General features: G+C 41.4%; 1 protein-coding gene across 14 annotated transcripts in view; it reads left to right on the forward strand.

Annotated features, from left to right (window-relative positions):
- The window catches only part of ncanb (neurocan b), a 567,283-nt gene that overhangs the window by 489,883 nt on the left and 56,434 nt on the right, over positions 1-20,966 (forward strand). For all 14 annotated transcript variants that reach the window (XM_062039081.1, XM_062039087.1, XM_062039082.1 and 11 more), the window contains one exon: positions 2,159-2,272. In XM_062039081.1, coding sequence (XP_061895065.1) covers positions 2,159-2,272 — 114 coding nt within the window. The remainder of the gene's footprint in view (positions 1-2,158; positions 2,273-20,966) is intronic.

Genomic DNA, 20,966 nt, shown 5'->3' on the forward strand with positions numbered 1-20,966 from the left:
AACACATGCCAATACGGCCGGGTTAACTTATAAAGTGCAATTTTTAATTTCTCGCTAAACTTCCGGTTGGAAACGTCTATGTATGATGACGTATGAGCGTGACGTCAATCGTTGAAACGGAAGTATTCGGACACATTATATCCAATACAAAAAGCTCGTTTTTCATCGCAAAATTCCACAGTATTCTGGACATCTGTGTTAGTGAATCTTTTGCAATTTGTTTAATGAACAATGAAGACTGCAAAGAAGAAAGCTGTAGGTGGGATCGGTGTATTAGCCGCCGACCGCATCGATGATCGGGTGAAGTCCTTCGTCGCTCCGTCGATCGCTGGAACGCAGGTGAGCACGGGTGTTGATGAGCAGATGAGGGCTGGCTGGCGTAGGTGGATAGCTAATGTTTTTAGCATAGCTCTGTGAGGTCCCGTTGCTAAGTTAGCTTCAATGGCGTCGTTAGCAACAGCATTGGTAAGCTTCGCCAGGCTGGAAAGCATTAACCGTGTATTTACAAGTCCATGGTTTAATAGTATTGTTGATTTTCTGTCTATCCTTCCAGTCCGGGGTTTATTTCTTTTGTTTCTATCTGCAGTTAAGCCCGATGCTATCACGTTAGCTCCGTAGCTAAAGTGCTCCACTGATGTATTGTCGTGGAGATAAATGTCACTGTGAATGTCCATTTCGCGTTCTCGACTCTCATTTTCAAGAGGATATAGTGTCCGAGGTGGTTTAAAATACAAATCTGTGATCCACAATAGAAAAAGGAGAAAGTGTGGAATACAATGAGCCCTTGTACCTAAGTTACGGTCAGAGCGCAAAAAAGATGCGTCCTGCACTGCACTCTAGTCCTTCACTCTCACGTTCCTCATCCACAAATCTTTCATCCTGGCTCAAATTAATGGGGTAATCGTCGCTTTCTCGGTCCGAATCGCTCTCACTGCTGGTGTAAACAATGGGGAAATGTGAGGAGCCCTTCAACCTGTGACGTCACGTTACTTACGGTACAGGTAAGGCTTTTTTTATCAGCGACCAAAAGTTGCGAACTTTATCGTCGATGTTCTCTACTAAATCCTTTCAGCAAAAATATGGCAATATCGCAAAATTATCAAGTATGACACATAGAATGGATCTGCTATCCCCGTTTAAATAAAAAAAAATCATTTCAGTAGGCCTATAAATAATACAGACATGATTTGTGACACGTGCGCGAGTGCAAAACGTGAGACAGGTGAAACTAATGAGTAGTCATGGTGACAAGGCAAGGGAGTGAAAGCAGGAACTAAAAAGTGTCCAAAGACCAAGCAGAACATAACTAAACAAAAACATGATCAACAGACATGACACAGTCAGCAAAAAGCAGTAAGAAGGCTATCTCCTCCACGTACTTCCTCTCTTCCTCCCGCATCAAATCGCACCTTTGATATCAGCCGGCTCGACGCCGTGCGCCAGAGATGATGCCGTCACGCTGTTTTGTCCAAACAGACTCAAAACAATGTCAGCCCGCAAACGGCGCTGTAATCCCGGCCCGCGCCGTGCCAACTCGCCGCATCGCCTCGGCAGAATCACCTCGCCGTCATTATGCCAGCCTCTGTTTGCATATTTCCAAGCGAGCACTCCATCCTCCTCCACCCCCACTCTCCTATGACCTCTTGCCAAAGCCGTGGGGGATTGGCTCTGTTGATGTGCAGCTGGAGGGTTATTTTTATTATTTTATTTTATTTTTTTTATTTTTTAGGGGAGGTGGGGGGGTTAGCAGCTGCAGTTTTAATGATTTTGCCTGCAGGGCCAGATCAGTCAGAGAAATACAGTTACCATTTTTAAAGCAAAACTCTCACCTCCTGCTTCTTCAAAGTGTGTGTGCACACTTGGCAGTGGGAGTGAATGTTGATTCCAGAAGGCTCATGAATGTCCTCCCCACCCTTCCCGTGTCTCCTTATTACAGTCTATTGTGTCTTATCCCTGCAAGATCCTCACAAGTACAATCGTGTGCTTCACTGCATTCCTGATGACATGCAATCAATTGGTTTTAATTAGAACTTTTTTTTTTCTTTCAGTAAGCCCTCTAATCTCTCCCCCAATTTTTTTTTTGTGTGTTGTGTTAGTATGCGTGTTCTTGCTTAACCTTGCCTTGCACTCTTTCTGTCCCGCTCTCTTTGTCCTCCAGACATCGATGACTGCCACTCCAACCCGTGCCAGAACGGAGGAACTTGCATCGATGAGATCAACTCCTTTGTGTGTCTGTGTCTCCCCAGCTACAGCGGCGCCACCTGCGAGAAAGGTAACAATGCAGAAGCAATTATTATCTTTAAAAAAACACTATTAACTACGGACGACGATAGTGTTCTGTCACGGAGAGATGCCGAAAAATTGCAGCGTCAGAGTGGTAACAGAAGCTACAAAATGTATTGGCCTGTACTTTTTACAAAACCCCAAACCAGTGCAGTTGGCACGTTGTGTAAATGGTAAATAAAAACAGAATACAATGATTTGCAAATCCTTTTCAACTTGCCGTATATTTTGGACTATAAGTTGCTCCGGAGTATAAGTCGCACCGGCCCAAAATGCATAAAGAAGGAAAAAACCATATATAAGTCGCACTGGAGTATAAGTCGCATTTTTGGGGGAAATTTATTTGATAAAACCCAACACCAAGAATAGACATTTGAAAGGCAATTTAAAATAAATCAAGAATAGTGAACAACAGGCTGAATAAGTGTATGTTATATGAGGCATAAATAACCAACTGAGAACGTGCCTGGTATGTTAACGTAACCTATTATGGTAAGAGTCATTCAAATAACTATAACATATAGAACATGCTATACGTTTACCAAACAATCTGTCACTCCTAATCGCTAAATCCCATGAAATCTTATACGTCTAGTCTCTTACGTGAATGAGCTAAATAATATTATTTGATATTTTACGGTAATGTGTTAATAATTTCACACATAAGTCGCACCCCCGGCCAAACTATGAAAAAAAAACTGCGACTTATAGTCCGAAAAATACGGTATATTCAATTGAATGGACTGCAAAGACAAGATACTTAACGTTCGAACTGGTAAACTTTGTTATTTATTGCAAATATCAGCTCATTGGGAATTTGATGCCTGCAACATGTTTCAAAAAAGCTGGCACAAGTGGCACAAAAGACTGAGAAAGTTGAGGAATGCTCATCAAACACTTATTTGGAACATCCCACAGGTGTACAGGCTAATTGGGACCAGGTGGGTGCCATGATTGGGTATAAAAGCAGATTCCATGAAATTCACAAACAAGGATGGGGCGAGGGTCACCACTTTGTGAACAAATGAGTGAGCAAATTGTCGAACAGTTTAAGAACAACATTTCTCAACGAGCTATTGCAAGGAATTAAGGGATTTCACCATCTACGGTCCGTAATATCGTCAAAAGGTTCCGAGAATCTGGAGAAATCACTGCACGTAAACAGCAAGGCTGAAAACCAACATTTAATGCCCGTGACCTTCGATCCCTCAGGCGATACTGCATCAAAAACCGACATCAGTGTGTAAAGGTTATCACCACATGGGCTCAGGAACACTTCAGAAAATCACTGTCAGTAAGTAGTTTTTCGCTACATCTGTAAGTGCAAGTTAAAACTCTACTATGCAAAGCGAAAGCCATTTATCAACAACACCCAGAAACGACGCTGGCTTTGCTGGGTCCGAGCTCATCTAAGATGGACTGATGCAAAGTGGAAAACTGTTCTGTGGTCTGACGAGTCCACATTTCAAATTATTTTTGGAAACTGTGGATGTCGTGTCTTCCGGACCAAAGGAGAAAAGAACCATCCGGACTGTTATCGGTGCAAAGTTCAAAAGCCAGCATCTGTGATGGTATGGGGGTGTATTAGTGCCCAAGGCATGGGCAACTTACACATCTGTGAAGGCACCAGTAATGCTGAAAGGTACATACAGGTTTTGGAGCAACATATGTTGCCATCCAAGCAACGTCTTTTTCATGGATGCCCCTGCTTATTTCAGCAAGACGATGTCAAGCCACGTGTTACAACAGCGTGGCTTCATAGTAAAAGAGTGCGGGTACTAGACTGGCCTGCCTGTAGTCCAGACCTGTCTCCCATTGAAAATGTGTGGCGCAATATGAAGCCTAAAATACCACAATGAAGATCCCGGACTGTTGAACAACTTAAACTGTACATCAAGCAAGAATGGGAAAGAATTCCACCTGAAAAGCTTCAAAAATTGGTCTCTTCAGTTCCCAAAGTTTACTGAGTGTTGTTAAAAGGAAAGGCCATGTAACACAGTGGTAAAAATGCACCTGTGCAAACTTTTTTGCAATGTGTTGCTGCCATTAAATTCTAAGTTAATAATTATTTGCAATAAAAAAAATATGTTTCTCAGTTCGAACATTAAATATTTTGTCTTTGCAGTCTATTTAATTGAATATAAGTTGAAAAGTATTTGCAAATCATTGTATTCTGTTTTTATTTACCATTTACACAATGTGCCAACTTCACTGGCAGGCCAGTCTAGTACCCGCACTCTTTTACTATGAAGCCACGTTGATGTAACACGTGGCTTGGCATTGTCTTGCTGAAATAAGCAGGGGCGTCAATGGTAACGTTGCTTGGATGTCAACATATGTTGCTCCAAAACCTGTATGTACCTTTCAGCATTAATGGTGCCTTCACAGATGTGTAGGTTACCCATGTCTTGGGCACTAATACACCCCCATACCATCACAGATGCTGGCTTTTCAACTTTGCGCCAATAACAATCCGGATGGTTCTTTTCCTCTTTGGTCCGGAGGACACGACGTCCAAAGTTTCCAAAAACAATTTGAAATGTGGACTCGTCAGACCACAGAACACTTTTCCACTTTGTATCAGTCCATCTTAGATGAGCTCAGGCCCAGTGAAGCCGACGGCGTTTCTGGGTGTTGTTGATAAACGGTTTTTGCCTTGCATAGGAGAGTTTTAACTTGCACTTACAGATGTAGCGACCAACTATAGTTACTGACAGTGGGTTTCTGAAGTGTTCCTGAGCCCATGTGGTGATATCCTTTACACACTGATGTCGCTTGTTGATAAAGTACAGCCTGAGGGATCGAAGGTCACGTGCTTAGCTGCTTACGTGCAGTGATTTCTCCAGATTCTCTGAACCCTTTGATGATATTACGGACCGTAGATGGTGAAATCCCTAAATTCCTTGCAATAGCTGGTTGAGAAAGGTTTTTCTTAAACTGTTCAACAATTTGCTCGCGCATTTGTTGACAAAGTGGTGACTCTCGCCCCAACCTTGTTTGTGAATGACTGAACATTTCATGGAATCTACTTTTATACCCAATCATGGCCCCCACCTGTTCCCAATTTGCCTGTTCACCTGTGGGATGTTCCAAATAAGTGTTTGATGAGCATTCCTCAACTTTATCAGTATTTATTGCCACCTTTCCCAACTTCTTTGTCACGTGTTGCTGGCATCAAATTCTAAAGTTAGTGATTATTTGCAAAAAAAAAAATGTTTATCAGTTTGAACATCAACTATGTTGTCTTTGTAGCATATTCAACTGAATATGGGTTGAAAATGATTTGCAAATCATTGTATTCCGTTTATATTTACATCTAACACAATTTCCCAACTCATATGGAAACGGGGTTTGTAGAATAAATCATTTCTTCTCACCTGCAAGCCGCTTCCTGACATCCCTCTACATCTTGAAAAGACGACCTCCAGCATCACAATGCCACGCGCCAGCGTAACAACTTAGTTCCGTTTCATACCGTATAAATAGAGGTATTGCCCCTTAAATTGGACAGACAAACCAGTTAGTAGTACAGTAGTTCTTCTATTTGTTTCCTTTAATGGATTCAATATGCATAACAGTACAGTAAGTCAGCAGATCCATTAGATTTTCACCTAGCCAAAGAAAAGTATTGATTTTTATTCATGACTGCAGCCTTACCACAACTGAACTTCTACTGCTACTTTAACATTGCCTTAGTTTACCTTTGTGTTAACGTCACACACTACCCAGAATTATTTGCCTCACCACAATCTCATCTACAGTAGATTGTTCTTTTCCCCACCAAACTATTTTTTGTCCTCTGTTTGTTTTAATTGTCTTTGAGCAAGTAGAAAATGACAAAAAATCTATTATCTATATTTTATTCTTGTTGTAAATAACTGTGAAATCCTGCAACCAATCAGGCACCATTACTCGTATACATGTTGTATTTTTACATTTTCATTCAGCGCAAATAGGGCCTAGCTGAGCTACTAAATGTTTTTGTGTATTAAAACACATACAAAATGTTTAGTGTGCGCAAAGCTGATCTACTGTGCTAGTACAAGTTTGTGTCTCTTAATAGAGCAAAATAGCAAGCGCATTCCATTAAGCATGTTCCGTTGTTGTATTTTACGCTTCATAAATGCGCCACACATTTTCAATGGGAGACAGGTCTGGACTACAGGCAGGCCAGTCTAGTACCCGCACTCTTTTACTATGAAGCCACGCAACACGTGGCTTGGCATTGTCTTGCTGAAATAAGCAGGGGCGTCCATGATAACGTTGCTTGGATGGCAACATATGTTGCTCCATAACTGGTATGTACCTTTCAGCATTAATGGTGCATTCACAGATGTGTAAGTTACCCATGCCTTGGGCACTAATACACCCCCATACCATCACAGATGCTGGCTTTTCAACTTTGCGCCTATAACAATCTGAATGGTTCTTTTCCTCTTTGTTCAGGAGGACACAACGTCCACAGTTTCCAAAAATAATTTGAAATGTGGACTCGTCAGACCACAGAACACTTTTCCACTTTGCATTAGTCCATCTTAGATGAGCTCCGGCAGCATTTCTGGGTGTTGTTGATAAATGGCGTTTGCTTTGCATAGTAGAATTTTAACTTGCACTTACAGATGTAGCGATGAACTGTAGTTACTGACAGTGGTTTTCTGAAGTGTTCATGAGCCCATGTGGTGATATCCTTTACACACTGTCGGTTTTTGATGCAGTACCGCCTGAGGGATCCAAGGTCACAGGCATTCAATGTTATGTGCAGTGATTTCTCCAGATTCTCTGAACCTTTTGATGATATTACAGACCTTCGATGGTGAAATCCCTAAATTCCTTGCAATAGCTCGTTGAGAAATGTTGTTCTTAAACTGTTAGACAATTTGCTCACGCATTTGTTCGCAAAGTGGTGACCCTCGCCCCATCCTTGTTTGTGAATGACTGAGCATTTCATGGAAGCTGCTTTTATACCCAATCATGGCACCCACCTGTTCTTAATTAGCCTGTTCACCTGTGGGATGTTCCAAATAAATGTTTGATGAGCATTCCTCAACTTTCTCAATCTTTTTTGCCACTTTGCCAGCTTTTTTGAAACATGTTGCAGGCATCAAATTCCAGATGAGCGAATATTTGCAAAAAATAACAAAATGTTCCAGTTTGAACGTTAAATATCTTGTCTTTGCAGTCTATTTAATTGAATATAGGTTGAAAAGGATTTGCAAATAATTGTATTCTGTTTTTATGTACGATTTACACAACGTGCCAACTTCACTGGTTTTGGGGTTTGTACAACAGAACCCCTTCAAATAAAAAAATAAACCCTCCTCCTAATTATTTCTTTTTGCCAGCAACTCCCAACTGAAGCAGACAAATGTGTTACAAACCAAAGCAGCCTTATAATGAAACAATAATCCATCCCTCTGCTTCCCAGAGAACAGATTATCTACGAATTAACAGCAAAAAGGCAGCGCTAAAAGGATTGTCTGTAATTAATCCTGAGGTGTCTAAATTCTCTAAAATATAAATCCTTTGTCAGAAAGTGGGCGGCAGAGCGAGAGTGCTTGTTTTAAAATTGTATCTTTTAAGGGCACATGTTGATGAGGATATGTTGGTGAAGTTGGCTGAGAGACCATGAAGTTTACCTCAACCTAAAAAAGTCTGAATTATACATGCATTATGGTTTCCCAAAATGATAATCCGGTTTTCTTTAAGAGTGTTAAATATATACCACTCCTCAAAATAAATAGTAAAAGTTGCAAATACATGGGAAGTGGATTTTACGGTACAGTGAAGCCAGCCTCCATCATGTCAGCAGGGAGCAAAACTGCACACCTCCAGAGAGTATTCATATGTTCAACTGGTCGCCTACACTGAGCTGGTGTTGTGAGTTTTCACAAGTCACCCACTTCTGATTTGGTTTAGTCACGTGGCTCACTTTCGACAAACATTGTGGCAGTAGAAGTACAAAACCCAAAACCAGTGAAGTTGGCACGTCGTGTAAATCGTAAATAAAAAGAGAATACAATGATTTGCAAATCCTTTTCAACCTACACTATATTGCCAAAAGTATTTGGCCACCTGCCTTGATTCACATATGAACTTGAAGTGGCATCCCATTCCTATACCACAGGGTTCAATATGATATCGGTCCACCTTTTGCAGCTATTACAACTTCAACTCTTCTGGGAAGGCTGTCCACAAGGTTGCGGAGTGTGTTGATAGGAATTTTCCACCATTCTTCCAAAAGCGCATTGGTGAGGTCACACACTAAGATTGGTCGAGAAGACCTGGCTCTCAGTCTCTGTTCTAATTCATCCCAAAGTTGTTCTATCGGGTTCAGGTCAGGACTCTGTGCAGGCCAGTCAAGTTCATCCACACCAGATTCATGTCTTTGTGGACCTTGCTTTGTGCACTGGTGCACAGTCATGTTGGAAGAGGAAGGGGCCCGCTCCAAACTGTTCCCACAAGGTTGAGAGCATGGAATTGTCCAAAATGTTTTGGTATCCTGGAGCATTCAAAGTTCCTTTCACTGGAACTAAGGGGCCAAGCTCAACTCCTGAAAAACAACGCCACACCATAATTCTTCCTCTACCCTGTGTCAGTTTACGTGGCCTACCACTCCATGGCTGAGTTGCTGTTGTTCCCAAACTCTTCCATTTTCTTATAATAAAGCCGACAGTTGACTTTGGAATATTCAGGAGCGAGGAAATTTCACGACTGGATTTGTTGCACAGGTGGCATCCTATGACAATTCCACGCTGGAAATCACTGAGCTCCCAAGAGCGTCCCATTCTTTCACAAATGTTTGTAGAAACAGTCTCCATGCCTAATTGCTTGATTTTATACCCCTGTGGCCGTGCCAAGTGATTAGAACACCTGATTCTGATCATTTGGATGGGTGGCCAAATACTTTTGGCAATATAGTGTATATTCAATTGAATAGGCTGCAAAGACAATAGACTTAACGTTCGAACTGGCAAACGTTATTTTTTGCAAATATTAGCTCATTTGGAATTTGATGCCTGCAACATGTTTCAAAAAAGCTGGCACAAGTGGCAAAAAAGACTGAGAAAGTTGACAAATGCTCAGCAAACACTTATTTGGAACATTCCACAGGTGAACAGGCTAATTGGGAACAGGTGGGTGCCATGATTGGGTATAAAAGCAGCTTCCATGAAATGCTCAGTCATTCACAAACAAGGATGGGGTGAGCGTCACCACTTTGAGCAAATTGCCGAACAGTTTAAGAACAACATTTTTCAACGAGCTATTCCAAGGAATTTAGGGATTTCACCATCTACCGTCCGTAATATCATCAGATGGCTCAAAGAATCACTGCACGTAAGCAGCAAGGCTGAAAACCAAAATTAAATGCCCGTGACCTTCGATCCTTCAGGCAGTACTGCATCAAAAAGCGACATCAGTGTGTAAAGGATATCACCAGGAACACTTCAGAAAACCACTGTCAGTAACTACAGTTCGTCGCTACATTTGTAAGTGCAAGTTAAAACTCTACTATGCAAAGCGAAAGCAATTGATCAACAACACCCAGAAACACCGCCAGCTTCGCTGTGGGAAATAATTCCACCTGAAAAGCTTCAAAAATTGGTCTCCTCAGTTCCCAAATGTTTACTGAGTGTTGTTAAAAGGAAAGGCCATGTAACGCAGTGGTAAAAATGCCCGTCTGACAACTTTTTTGCAATGTGTTGCTGCCATTAAATTCTAAGTTAATGATTATTTTCAAAAAAATAATTAAGTCTCTCAGTTCGAACATTAAATGTATTGTCTTTGAAGTCTATTCAATTGAATATAAGTTGAAACGGATTTGCAAATCATTGTATTCTGTTTTTATTTACGAATTACACAATGTGCCATCTTCACTGGTTTTGGGTTTTGTAGAAAAGATTAATTAATATCCTCAAATCAAGTCAAATCATACCTTGATTATATGTGGATTGGAATCAGATATCTGACAATTTGACTGCAGTACAATTGGACAAATTGGTCATACAGTGTAGTAACATGTCTTTTAGATAAGAAACATTGCTTGAAAATCAATAGAATAATAGCATGTGCTCCAAATAATTACAGTAGTTTTGAAATAATGTAATAATATTGTTTAGCATTTACTATACCTTGGAGAGCAGACCTTTGTTGGTGTTTCCACGGGGCTGCTCATTCATCATGTAACACTAGAAATTGTTATTGTTGTTCATGTTGCACACTTACATCTTTGAGGGATGGACCAAAGGTCAGAGTTGACAGCAAGCTGTGTTTATGTACCTGTACCAGAGGTAATGTTTGATCGTCCGGTTTGTGGATTATTGAGTCATAGACAGAACAAACTGAAACTCGTCAAACACAGCATCTTCAGCTTCTCCATATTTTCATGAATATGAAAATATGTCTGATAGTAGTCTGAATATCTGTATATAGATATTATATATATATATATGGACCATCAATCAGGCAAAGTGCTGTGGACAAATGGAAATGCTTGCGTGATACCATCTACGACCAAGCCATTGCAACATATGGGAAGAGAACGAAAAGAAATGCAGACTGGTTTGAGGCTAGTGCTGCAGTGATGGAGCCAGTTATAGAGGCAAAGCGTACCGCTTTCCTAAGGCACAAGGGAAACCCCTCACAGAGGAACCTTGACGCCTTGAGAAAGGCCAAGAGCGAAGCCCAGCGAACGGCACGTAGCTGTGCCAACAACTACTGGCTCAAGCTCTCCTCAAACATACAAAGGGCCTCGGACACGGGAGATATCAGGGGCATGTATGAGGGGATAAAGCAAGCAACCGGCCCGTCCGTCAAGAAAACCGCACCACTGAAAGCCAAGTCTGGTGAAGTCATCACTGACCGCAACAAGCAGATGGGAAGATGGGCTGAACACTACACAGAGTTATATGCCACTGAGAGCATTGTGTCAGAGGAGGGTCTGAGTGGAGTTGCAAACCTGCCTGTTATGAAGGAGCTTGACAAGGAACCCACGCAGGAAGAGCTCAGCAAAGCTATTGACAACCTCACATGCAGCAAGGCCCCAGGTGCTGACGGGATAACACCTGATGTCATAAAGCTTGGGAAACCTTCCTTACTGCCGCACCTTCACGATCTCCTCTGCCTCTGTTGGAAGGATGGAGCCGTCCCCCAGGATCTGCGTGACTCCAAGATTGTCACACTGTACAAGAACAAGGGAGACCGTAGTGACTGTAATAATTACAGCGGCATCTCCCTGCTTAACATCGTGGGGAAAGTCTTCGCTCGTGTCTCCCTTGCTAGACTCCACCTCCTTGCAGAACGTGTCTACCCTGAGTCACAATGTGGCTTTAGGGCAGCAAGATCCACAGTGGACATGATTTTCACCCTTCGGCAGCTGCAGAAGAAGTGCCGGGAACAGAGGAGACCCTTGTATCTCGCCTTTGTTGATCTCACTAAAGCATTCGACCTTGTCAGCAGAGATGGTCTCTTCAAGATGCTTGCAAAGATCGGCTGCCCCCCAAAACTCCTCGCCGTCATAAGATCATTCCACGAAAACACACAGGGTTCCGTCTGTTGGGAAGGAGGAACATCAGAGGCCTTTCCAATCCGCAGCGGCGTAAAACAGGGCTGCGTTCTTGCACCAACCCTCTTTGGAATTTTCTTCTCCGTCGTTCTGTCTACTGCTTTCGGCACATGTTCTGAAGGTGTCTCCCTACACACGAGGGCTGATGGGAAAATTTTCAACCTTGCCCGTTTGCGCTCCAAGACCAAGGTGACCAGTGTCCTCCTGAGGGAAATGCTTTTTGCTGATGATGCAGCTCTAGCATCCCACACAGAGTCCGGGCTCCAGAGGCTGATGGACAGACTTTCATCTGCCTGTAAAGAGTTTGGTCTCACCATCAGCCTAAAGAAGACCAATGTCATGGGCCAAGATGCTGAAACTCCACTCTCCATCTCCGTCGACAATCAGACTCTGGAATGTGTCAACACCTTTACATACGTTGGACCCGCAATCTCCAGTGACTTGTCACTTGACACAGAACGTGCCACCCGTCTTGCGAAAGCCGCCTCAGTGATGGCCAGGCTGTCCAAAAGTGTATGGTCGAACCATCAGCTATCCACGCGCACTAAACTCCAGGTCTATCAAGCCTGCGTCATTAGCACACTGATGTATGGCAGCGAGGCCTGGACCACCTACACCAGACATGAGAAACAGCTAAACAGCTTCCACCTGCGCTGTCTTCGCCGCATCCTGGGAATCTCATGGCAGGACAAAGTTCCCAACATGGAAGTCCTAGACCGTGCTCACTCCACCAGCCTGTTCACCATGCTCAGCCAACGCCGCCTCAGATGGCTTGGCCATGTCCACAGGATGGACCCCAGCCGGCTCCCCAGAGCTGTCCTGTACGGCGAACTGTCAACAGGCTCCAGACCCCTTGGTCGCCCCCGACTGCGTTTCAAGGACGTGTGCAAACGTGACATGAAACAAGCAGTCATCGACCACAACAACTGGGAGGAAGCTGCAAAAAACCGCGACGTTTGGAGGCAGACTGTTGCTACAGGAACCCGCCGTGCCGAGGAGAAGCACATCTCCTTGTTGCAGGCGAGGAGACAAAAGCGGAAACTGCGCGACGCGGGACCTGCTCCTGTGTCAGAACCCTCTCCATACGTCTGCGCCAACTGCACCAGAGACTGTCACTCCAGAGTCGGGCTGTACAGCCACAGCCGCCGCTGCAAGAAAGAATGAACTCCCCCAGGCGCAACCCATCGTCACTACTGACGGACGGATGCCTATGATATATATATATATATATATACAGTATATATATATATATATATAATCTAATATATAATCTAAATCTAAATACTAATATATATATATAAAATAGTCTGAGCCATACACTTGATGTCCCTAGGTGGACTATGCATGGCAGGGGCGTCCTTTTCCCTGAGCCAGGTCCCAACCTCAGACCACATCAAAAAGACATCCAATTCGAGAGTGTATCTTAAAATGAGCCATATGTAAGAATCTGGTCAAACATTCTGTAGTCCCCTCCCCCTTTCCCTGACTGAGTTTGCCAGATACGCAGCCGAATCCAACTCGATCAACTGGGCTAGTCCAAAGAACTTCAAGCATCCACTGCCTCTTACTCGGGGTTGAGGTGCTGGGACCATAATAGCTGAATAGACAAGCGTTTTGTCAATAACAAATCTCTAACCAACACATTTTACACAGAAATTAGGCTATTTTCAGGAAGAAGTACGTCATGCCTGTGTACAATATCACAACAAATGGCAGTCATACGGTTATTGTCAGTACTATCAGAAAACAAAGACTAAAACAAACTACAACCAACGCTAGCAATGGTTATACTGGTAAAAATAAGTAGAGCATGCTTAGCAGTCTAATGTACACACAAAACTGAAGAGATGACATTTTACCAAGGTATGCCAATAAGCTACTGTTTCAAATGTTTCATATTGCCAAATAACTTGGTAGATGTAGTCCACAATATGCAAACACAGATGAGGAATTATTTTATCATGTGATTTGGCTGTCTCCATACGTTTTACATTGCCATGATGACTGCAGCGCTAATGTTGGAACCCATTTCCTCAACGCATCAGCATGTTGAGAACAAAATAGGTACTGACACTACCTATATCCACATAGGTTTTATTTGTCGAAAATATATTTTGCCCTGTCAGTTGGATTACACAGGCTAACGGGCATATATATGTCGATGTTTCATTGACCAGGCTAGCATGCTAAGCATTCGTTGCACGAACATACTAGCTTTGTTAGACAAGATCATAGACTGTATGCATGAAATTGACAGTATAGTTTACATACGAAATGTTTATTTACATTTATCACAAGTATAAGGGTGACACGAAAAAAAAGTTCATCAATAAAAATCGAATAACTTCCAGAATTGTATTTAGATTAACACAAAAATTCAGCTACATTAGGTTAAGTCTGTGTAGCAGACATCTCTAAAGTTTCAAGTCTGTACCACAAAAACTCTTTGTTTAACTGGCGCTCAAAAAATGTGCTCTAAATGAGCTCCCCGTTGCTGCAAGCACATTTGGATCCGGCGGGCAAAGTTCTCCATGACCCTCCCGGCAAAGTTCTCCATGACCCTCCCACATTCTTCCCTTGGGATCACTCCTATTGCTGCTGTGATTGCTGCCTTCAGATCAGGGATAGTCTGAGGGTTGTTGCCATATACCCTGTCCTTAAGGTATCCCCACAGATAAAAATCTGGGGCGTTCAAGTCCGGTGAATGCGGCGACCACTCTGGGTCACACCTGCGGCTGATTAGTCATGATCACTTGTTTCGTCATGTCGGCAGGTGTACGTTTTGTTTAATCTGTATCCTGTAAGGATAGAGGTCGAGATCTGCAATCAAAATTCTCCGCACAGACTCCCGGTTCATTCCAAGCTCCTGACTTTGTCGACGCACAGACTTGCGTGGGCTGCGAACAACAGAGTTTCTGACTGCATCAACGTTCTGTGGTGTCCTTGATGATTTCGGTCGTCCAGAGTGTGATTGTCTGTTAGTATCTTTACGATTGAGGTTATTAACAGTACCATGGGTTCGGAACTTGTTGACCCATCTGTAGATCATTGTGTGGGCAGGAAATTCACGACATCCAAACCGTTCTTTGAATTGCAATTGAGCCGCGTGGATAGAATTCAGCCGAAAATAGGCCTCAACTATAAATGTCTTATGTTCAGTAGTCCATGGTATCTCGAAGTTGAAATTTTCTAAACTTTTAGAACATTAATTCTTCTTGGTAAATCTGAAAAATAAAAATAATTGATTAATTATTTCAAAAGTTATTCAAGTTTAGGTGATGAACGCTTTTTTTGTGTAGGTAAGTAAGGCATTTACGTTTTCTTATAAGAAAACGTAAATGCTTTATTTAGCTATCAAGTAGGAAATTAGCAAGTTTGGAGTCAGATGAAGAAATCTTCTCCGCCTTCAATCGTCGCCATCTTTCAAAGGTATCTCTGATACAAATTCTTGTTTTGTTCCTGGCTTTTTCATGAATAAGTGAGAATCGTAACGAGGCCTTTTAGATTTACTAAGGTCTGACATGTTTAGTAACTTTACCAGTGGCAGTAGCGTTACGAAGATGGCGGTGCGTAACTGGCAAAGTGGATGTGACACACTCACAGACTTTCTAATTGGTCAAACGGTGGAGGGTGGGACATCAAAATGAAAACAATAACAAGATTTTGGGGCTGTAAATCTAATTTTGAAATGAGCATATCCCGTCTGAACTACTGTTATCAGTTATAGAGGTATTCAAAAATAACGTGATTTATTAATGCCTTTTGACATATCAGGGCCATTTAATGATGACTTGACATGAAATTCTTACATATGGCTCCTTTAATATACTCGTAATTTGGGGTACTCGTAAGTTGAGGTACCATTGTGTAAGTATTTCCCACTGCTAGGTTAGGATACGATCAGATAGACTTTCATTCATCCCAAATATGTGGTTGCATTCCAAATTGTACATACAGCAAAGTCAGTTAAAACATAATAAAAACAAAACAAAAAAAATTGTTAATCATTAAAAAATAGTAATAATACTGCACTAGGGTTGTATGGTATAATTAAACATTTTCGGTACTATACCGCCTCTATACCGGTCCGACCAATGTATGATCCTGTCACTACTTGGTATCGGATTGATACCCAAATTTGTGGTATCATCCAAAACTAATGTAAAGTATCAAACAATAGAAGAATAAGTGATTATTACATTTTAACAGAAGTGTAGATAGAACATGTTAAAAGAGAAAGTAAGCAGATACTAACAGTAAATGAACAATTGGATTAATAATTAATTTTCTACCACTTGTCCTTAATAATGTTGACAAAATAATAGAATGATAAATGACATGTTACTGCATATGTCAGCAGACTAATTATGAGCCTTTGTTTGCTTACTTACTAATAAAATACAAGTTGTCTTGTATTGCAATAAGAAACATATGTTTAATGTGCCCTAAAATTTTTTGTTAAAATAAAGCCAATAATGCAATTTTTTTGTGGTCCCCTTTATTTAGAAAAGTATCAAAATAATTTTGGTACCAGTACCAAAATACATACAACAAAAGATTACACTGTAGTAACACTAGTATTGTAAATAAAGTGCACATATTGCACACTAAAAATATTACACAATGTACAAACAATAGACCCTATTGTAACACCAATATGGCGCACCAAGGGGAAAAAAACAGATTACAGTATTTACATTTGTGCATTGTAGAGTCTTATGGGTGTAAGTAGAAATAACCTGCGGTAGCACTCCTTATAGCACTGTGGATGCAACAAGTCTGTTGCTGAAGGAGCTACTCAGGCCTCTGCAGTGTCGTGCATAGGGTGAGAGGGATTGAACATGATGGATGGTAATTTAGCCTCCATCCTTCTGTCAGCAACCTCCGCAATGATGCTCAGTGAGTCAGCTCTCCTAATCAGTTTAATATTTCGTTGCTGCCACTATCCCAGCAAATGATGGCATGGAACATCCCATAAGCCACAACAGAGTCGTAAAAAGTGCATAAAATGCATCAATAATTAATCCATAATCGAATCGTAGTCCCTGGATCGTAATTAAATTGTGCCAAAAGATTCCCTCTCCTAGTAATAATGCTGTCATGTTTGTGTTCAGTCCATTAAGGGGTTGTTTGTATAAGGATTCTAGCCATGGATTTTGCTTTGAGAGCATCTCTGCCTGCATTGAGCGGCTTTTTGTGGACAAAAGACTTTTGTTTGAGATCTTCTATGATTGGTGTTTTATATTTACATCCCGTTTGTTGTTGGCATATACTATCCAACTGTCTGCATTAGAGATGTCCGATAATGGCTTTTTTGCTAATATCCGATATTTCGATATTGTCCAACTCTTAATTACCGATTCCGATATATACAGTCGTGGAATTAACACATTATTATGCCTAATTTTGTTGTGATGCCCCGCTGGATGCATTAAACAATGTAACAAGGTTTTCCAAAATAAATCAACTCAAGTTATGGAAAAAAAATGCCAACATGGCACTGCCATATTTATTATTGAAGTCACAAAGTGCATTATTTTTTTTAACATGCCTCAAAACAGCAGCTTGGAATTTGGGACATGCTCTCCCAGGAGGTTGGGGGGCGGGGGGGGGGGGGGGTGTATTGTAACGTCCCGGAAGAGTTAGTGCTGCAAGGGGTTCTGGGTATTTGTTCTGTTGTGTTACGGTGCGGATGTTCTCCCGAAATGTGTTTGTCATTCTTGTTTGGTGTGGGTTCACAGTGTGGCGCATATTTGTAACAGTGTTAAAGTTGTTTGTACGGCCACCCTCAGTGTGACCTGTATAGCTGTTGACCAAGTATGCCTTGAATTCACTTGTGTGTGTGTGTGTGAAAAGCCGTAGGTATTATGTGATTGGGCCGGCACGCGAAGGCAGTGCCTTTAAGGTTGATTGGCGCTCTGCACTTCTCCCTACGTCCGTGTACCACTCCGTACAGCGGCGTTTTAAAAAGTCATAAATTTTACTTATTGAAACCGATACCGATAATTTCCGATATTACATTATGAAGCATTTATCGGCCGATAATATCGGCAGCCCGATATTATCAGACATCTTTAGTCTGCATGTTATCATATCGTGACCAAAATTATCATTGTTGTGATTATTTTTCAATATGCTCAAAAAGTACTTAAACACACACTGAAATCTTTTAACCAAGTTATTATTTTTCTAAAAAGCTCAAATAAATGGACACACTGTTAGAAAACACACTATTTTGCATGTGTTTGTGTTTCTTATACGCGTTTTAGTCTTAGCCGTTAAACAAATAAAATACTAACCTTTGTTGTTTGGAATATTAGTTTGTACTGTAGCACTTTAAGATTGATGGTTTATGGTTTAGGTTTATAGGGGATGGCGTGGCGTAGTTGGTAGAGTGGCTGTGCCAGCAATCGGAGTGTTGCTGGTTACTGGGGTTCAATTCCCACCTTCTACCTTCCTAGTCACGTCCGTTGTGTCCTTGGGCAAGACACTTCACCCTTTGCCTCTGATGGCTGCTGGTTAGCACCTTGCATGGCAGCTCCCGCCATCAGTGTGTGAATGTGTGTGTGAATGGGTGAATGTGGAAATAGTGTCAAAGCGCTTTGAGTACCTTGAAGGTAGAAAAGCGCTATACAAGTATAACCCATTTATCATTTATCATTTATATCGAACATGCACACATCACAATTTCCAGTTTCTCTTTTCAATATGTTCGAAAAAAGTAGGAGGAAGCAGAGCTTATTAAATGATAAATGGGATATACTTGTATAGCTCTTTTCTACCTTCAAGGTACTCAAAGCGCTTTGACAGTATTTCCACATTCACCCATTCACACACACATTCACACACTGATGGCGGGAGCTGCCATGCAAGGCGCTAACCATCCTACCCTTTTACATGTCATTGCAATTGCTAACACTTTTGTTCTCTTCCTGTTCTGAATTGTCTCCATAAATAATAAAAATCCCCCAAAAATAAATAAAACTGATTTAAGTTGTATTTCATATAGTGCGATGAATAAGATTATCAATAGGTTCAAAATGTTTATCATAATTCTTCTTCTTTGTATTTTGCAAACATTTTGAGTTTGAACCGTTTCTTAAACTGGATCATATTAGTATATAGTTCATAAATTAATTCCACATACAGATATGCCAAAATTCTTAAGTGTTGTACATGCAAACAAACATTTTAGGTTAAAATGTTCCTCTAAGGTTGTATTTCTCCTCTTTTGTTGAGAAAAAATGTACATTCTTGGGTAGCAGGTTGTAGTTTGCGTTTTGCACAATTTTGGCTGTTTCCAAATTCACAATATTGTTGAATGTTAATATTTATAATTCAATAAATAAAGGGTTTGAATGTTCTCTATATCCAGCTTCATTATTAATTATTGTTCTAACTGACCTTTTTTGTAACACAGTTAGTGAATGAAGGTACTTTAGTAGTTGTTTCCCCATATTTCTACACAATAACTCAGATATGGTAACACTAGCGAGCAGTAGAGAATATGGATTGATATTTTGTCCAATACATCCAATCCATTTTCTACCGCATGTCCCTTTCGGGGTCGCGAGGGGTGCTGGAGCCTATCTCAGCTGAATTCGGGCGGAAGGCGGGGTACACCCTGGACAAGTCGCCACCTCATCGCAGGGCCAACATAGATAGACACACAACATTTCACTCACATTCACACACTAGGTATTTTTGGACTATAAGGCGCACTTAAAATCCTTTAATTTTCTCAAAGATCGGCAGTGCGCCTTATAACTCGGTGTGCCTAATGTACGGAATAATTCTGGTTGTGCTTAACAACCTCAAAGCAATTGTTTTTGGTACATGGTGTAATGATAAGTGTGACCAGTAGATGGCAGTCACACATAAGAGATATGTGTAGACTGCAATATGATGGCAGTAAACAACACCAAAACTTTCAATGTTCCATTGAAAATAAAGAACATTATAAACGCCGCTCAAAAATCTGTCAAAATGTTTTGGTACGACTTTGAAGCCGCACCGCTTGATGGATTGCCGGCCCATTAGGGCTACCGTAGTCACCATAGTATTACAAGTATTATTATGTTGTGTATATAAGGACCGCAAAATGGCACCCATTAGCAGACATTACCAGACGTTTTGTTTCACAATATTATGCAAAACCAACTTTTCTTACCTTCTGGTACCTGCTGATGTGTATTTGAGATCTGCATAAGTCCTGAAAATTTGCGCACGTCTGCCACCGTAGTCCGTGCCTACACCGTAGTCGATAAGCTTCTTCTTTTTCTCTATCTTCTTGTTATGGAACATTCATCCTCTGCTGTTGCCATTTCTAATATAAAGTAGTGTAAAGTTTGAACTTATATCTCGCTATGGAAGCGCTAAAAACTACCGGTGTAGTGAGGTTACATAATTCACCCAACGAACTTTAGTTATTAGAGAGTTCCGGTCAGACGGTTTTTCACGGGACACATTTCCGGCGTTGTTATTGCACTAGTGAGCCACGGATAAGGAGATGATGCTCCGTTATTGATTGAAGTAAAGTCTGAATTTCATTAAAACAGTTAGCTCCATCTTTTGACACTTCTTCCACTCCGTCCTTGCACGCTACACCGCTACAACAAAGATGACGGGGAGAAGACGCTGTTGAAGGTGAGCCACGTATATAACACCGCCCACAAAACGGCGCATCCTGAAACGACTGTCAGAAAGCGGCTTGAAGATGATCTGTAAAGCATAATCTATGCAACATTTTGACCGAAGAACCACCATTACATGTTATGTAGACCACAAGGAAGTATTTTAAATTTAGAAAAACATCATAATAATATGACTCCTTTAATGCGCCTTATAATCCGGTGCGCCCTATGGTCCAGACAATACGGTAATTGAAATTGGGTGTCAAGACATGCAGTGTAAACTCGCCCAGCCTTGACAAAACACCAATTATACCAGTATAATAAATGGAAAAGGACTTATCCCATGAAGTATTCTCAGATTTTCAAAGTAATTCCCTCTCTAGATCCCACACTGTCGGGTTTCGATTGTTCTTGCGTACGCTGTATAGCCCATTGTGTTTGCTGACGTTTGTTTTCAATCCTGAAATCCTCAAAGACAAAACCAAAAC

This window comes from Entelurus aequoreus, linkage group LG27 (genome assembly GCF_033978785.1).
Source record: "Entelurus aequoreus isolate RoL-2023_Sb linkage group LG27, RoL_Eaeq_v1.1, whole genome shotgun sequence".
Lineage (NCBI taxonomy): Eukaryota > Metazoa > Chordata > Actinopteri > Syngnathiformes > Syngnathidae > Entelurus > Entelurus aequoreus.